We start from the raw sequence: 3,196 nt of genomic DNA, 5'->3' as shown, positions 1-3,196 counted from the left end.
TAATTTATTAAAAGTATCTTATATTTTAAAATGAATTTTTTTAAAAAAAATATTTTATAATTTGAGTTGGAGGAAGTATAATTTTACGAAGAAATAATAGAAAATGCAATTACCTGTTTCCCTACTCATGAGAATTTTGAGAAGGTGAAATGAGATGGTACGCTTTTTATTGCTGACACGAAGAATATCAAGTGGCGGAGGATCTCACGCTTCAAACTCAAGCAAATGATGGTCGACGAAGTGGAGCTTTCCGACCATGACGTGTCACGTGCGTCATGTGACACTTCTCTTCATTTAACCAATCGCTCTTGATGATTAGTTGATTCTCTTCTCTTCACACAAAAATAAATCATCTTCAATAAATTCTTATTAAAAATAACCATGTTATATGCCTAGAAAATTGTAATTCGATTCGGGCTATGGAAAGGGATCTCTTTTTGTCACACAAAAGTTAAAGTCCATGTTTGCCAAAATAATTAAGATATATGATATCTATACTATTATGTATTTTTGCTTTCTATTTATTTTCATTCATAATTAAAAGGGACATTTTTTTACTACATTATATGCATACCAAGGAAAAGTCTCTCGAGCTAATATGTTTTATATTTTTATATTTAAATGTGATAAATAACATATTTTTAAATAAGTCTTTTGAGGGGCGTGTGATAAAATAACAACAATAACAAAAGAGGGAAAAAAACAAAGGAAGAAGAGAAATCAAAATGAAAGAAAAGAAATCAAAATGAAAGAAAATAAAGGTCGGCTAAGCTTACTAAATAAATAAATAAACTAAAAATGAATTCAAGTTGACGTAAATGATAAGAATTTTTAACTTTTTAGGAATTTGAATCTCAAACTCTTTGTATGTAGTAACTTAGTTTGAAAGGGATCTATAATTTGTTTTCACTAGCTAGGAGAGATAATATTTATTGTCATGAGATATATTTTCGACCAGGTTGGCTGCTTATACTAAAAAAAAAAAAAATTGACAAGAAAAGGCATAATAAGAAATAGACAAAATGGAGTGGGGAAAGTGGGGTATGGAGGGGATGGACTCACTGAAGGGTTGGTGCTGGCTTTGATTTGTATATATACGTAGGTAATCCCATTCTTTACTCACCCCTCTTGTGTCTCCCATTTCCACTTCGCCGAGACTTTTCACAGACTCTCTCTCTCTCTCTCTCTCTCTCTCTCTACCATTTTCTTCCTTCAATCCGAGAAACTGAGCTCCAATATTTGATCTGAAAATGGGAAGGCAGCCCTGCTGTGACAAGGTTGGACTGAAGAAAGGCCCTTGGACTGCTGATGAAGACAAGAAGCTGATCAATTTCCTCCTCAACAATGGCCAATGTTGCTGGAGGACTGTCCCTAAGCTCGCAGGTCTCTCTCTCTCTCTCTCTCTCTCTCTCTGTGTGAAACATCTTCGTTTCTGGGTCGATGGTTTTTGTTCCTTCTTCATCACTCACCAACATGTTTGGTGGATTCCTCTGGTTTCTATTTCAGGGCTTTTGAGGTGTGGCAAAAGTTGCAGGCTGAGATGGACTAACTATCTCAGACCAGACCTGAAGAGAGGTCTTCTTTCTGATTATGAAGAAAAAATGGTGATTGATCTCCACGCCCAACTTGGCAACAGGTTCCTTATTCTTCTCTGCTTCTCTGTTTCTGTTCTGTTTTGTTCTGCATTATTGGCTCAAGTTTTGGAATTTTTTGTTGATGTTTCAGATGGTCTAAGATTGCGTCTCATCTTCCTGGAAGAACTGATAATGAGATCAAGAACCATTGGAACACGCACATCAAGAAGAAGCTCAAGAAAATGGGGATTGATCCTGTCACTCACAAGCCTCTCGTCTCTGACCAAGTCCAGAATCCGCCATCGCAGATTAATCAAATACAGATACAGCAGCAACGGCCTCTGGCAGCTAGCCTCAAGATTGATCGGAATCGAGAGCTAAAGAAGGCAGACACATCGTATGAGTCATCGTCGACCTTGACTGAATCGAAAGAGGAGGACAAGATTGAAACTCCACCATGTGACGACATCATGATGAACAGTTTCTGTACTGATGAGGTTCCATTAATCGAACCTGATGAGATTCTCATGCTCTCTGATCCCACCCCTTCATCTTCATCTTCTTCTTCTTCTTCCAATTCTTCTAACTTCCTCGGAAACCTGGACCTCTCAGAATTCGAGTGGGCTTGTAATTACATTGACTACAACAACAACATTGACATGAAAAGCAACGATAGTAGCAACAGTATGGAATTGTGGGATGATGATTTTATGAGCAGTTTGGATTTTCTTCTGAACGATAACGAGGATGTTGACAGAAAGATCACAGATTTTGATTCTGCTCTCAAACAATGTCCGAGCAGGGCCACGGATCAAGAATCTTGGGCATATGGGTTGTTTTGATTGGACTCTTCCTTTTACTCATAATATAGGCTTACTTGTATTGTTTTGTTTGCAAGTTGTTATGAAGAATAAAACGTCGTTACCATAAATCAACAAAAAATTAAAAAAATAAATAAGTTATCAGTCAGTGAGGAGAACTCTGGCTTGAGATTATCCATTTTATGGCAGAAAAATCATATTTGTAAATGATTATGAAAAGAGAATTTAAACTACTATGTAGTGGTTTTTTTTTTATCATGTGTGTACATGCATTCTTATAGTAAAAGTATATATTCCCTTCACAGAAATTGTCATCAAAATATTTATTTTTCTAAAGTTTATTTATATGAGTAAAAGTACAAGTTTATAAACTTCTTTTAAGAAAAAGTTTGGAATCAATTGATAATATTGCATTTGCATATCCTTGTAATGTGTAGAAATACCATGGTTTAACATTAGTAATACAATTTATGAAATAATAGATATCTATATATTTTTAAAAAAATTCTACGTAGCACGATTTTTTGTTCAAATTTTATGTGCCCGCAAGAGCCGCCTGGATATATGATTATTGGATAACATGACCTTATGAAGTTGTAAACGTCATTTGCTTAAAATAACTAGCTGTGTCTAGCTGTTTGGAACAACGCTAATCCAAATAACTCACAGGATTTAATTTGTTAAAATGATTAAAGTTGATTTATGCAATATAATTTTATTTATTTATTTAATTTGCTTATATGACTTTAAACAACTATGGCAGATTTTTTATGACTTTATTCGAATACAGATGAATTAGGA

General features: G+C 34.7%; 1 protein-coding gene across 1 annotated transcript; it reads left to right on the top strand.

Moving 5' to 3' along the window:
- Positions 1 to 1,140: 1,140 nt before the first annotated feature.
- Positions 1,141 to 2,649, top strand: LOC129303778 (transcription factor MYB20-like). Its single transcript, XM_054943295.1, has 3 exons — positions 1,141 to 1,383; positions 1,507 to 1,636; positions 1,726 to 2,649. The coding sequence occupies exons 1-3, from the start codon at positions 1,251 to 1,253 to the stop codon at positions 2,414 to 2,416; spliced, it is 954 nt and encodes a 317-aa protein (XP_054799270.1). The 5' UTR covers positions 1,141 to 1,250; the 3' UTR covers positions 2,417 to 2,649.
- Positions 2,650 to 3,196: the final 547 nt, after the last annotated feature.

Source organism: Prosopis cineraria, unplaced genomic scaffold (genome assembly GCF_029017545.1).
Source record: "Prosopis cineraria cultivar Desert tree isolate PC_DT_omini unplaced genomic scaffold, ASM2901754v1 PC2, whole genome shotgun sequence".
NCBI classification, from domain to species: Eukaryota; Viridiplantae; Streptophyta; class Magnoliopsida; order Fabales; family Fabaceae; genus Prosopis; species Prosopis cineraria.
Note: the sequence above shows the minus strand (reverse complement) of the source record. Positions and strands in the feature narration are given on the sequence as shown.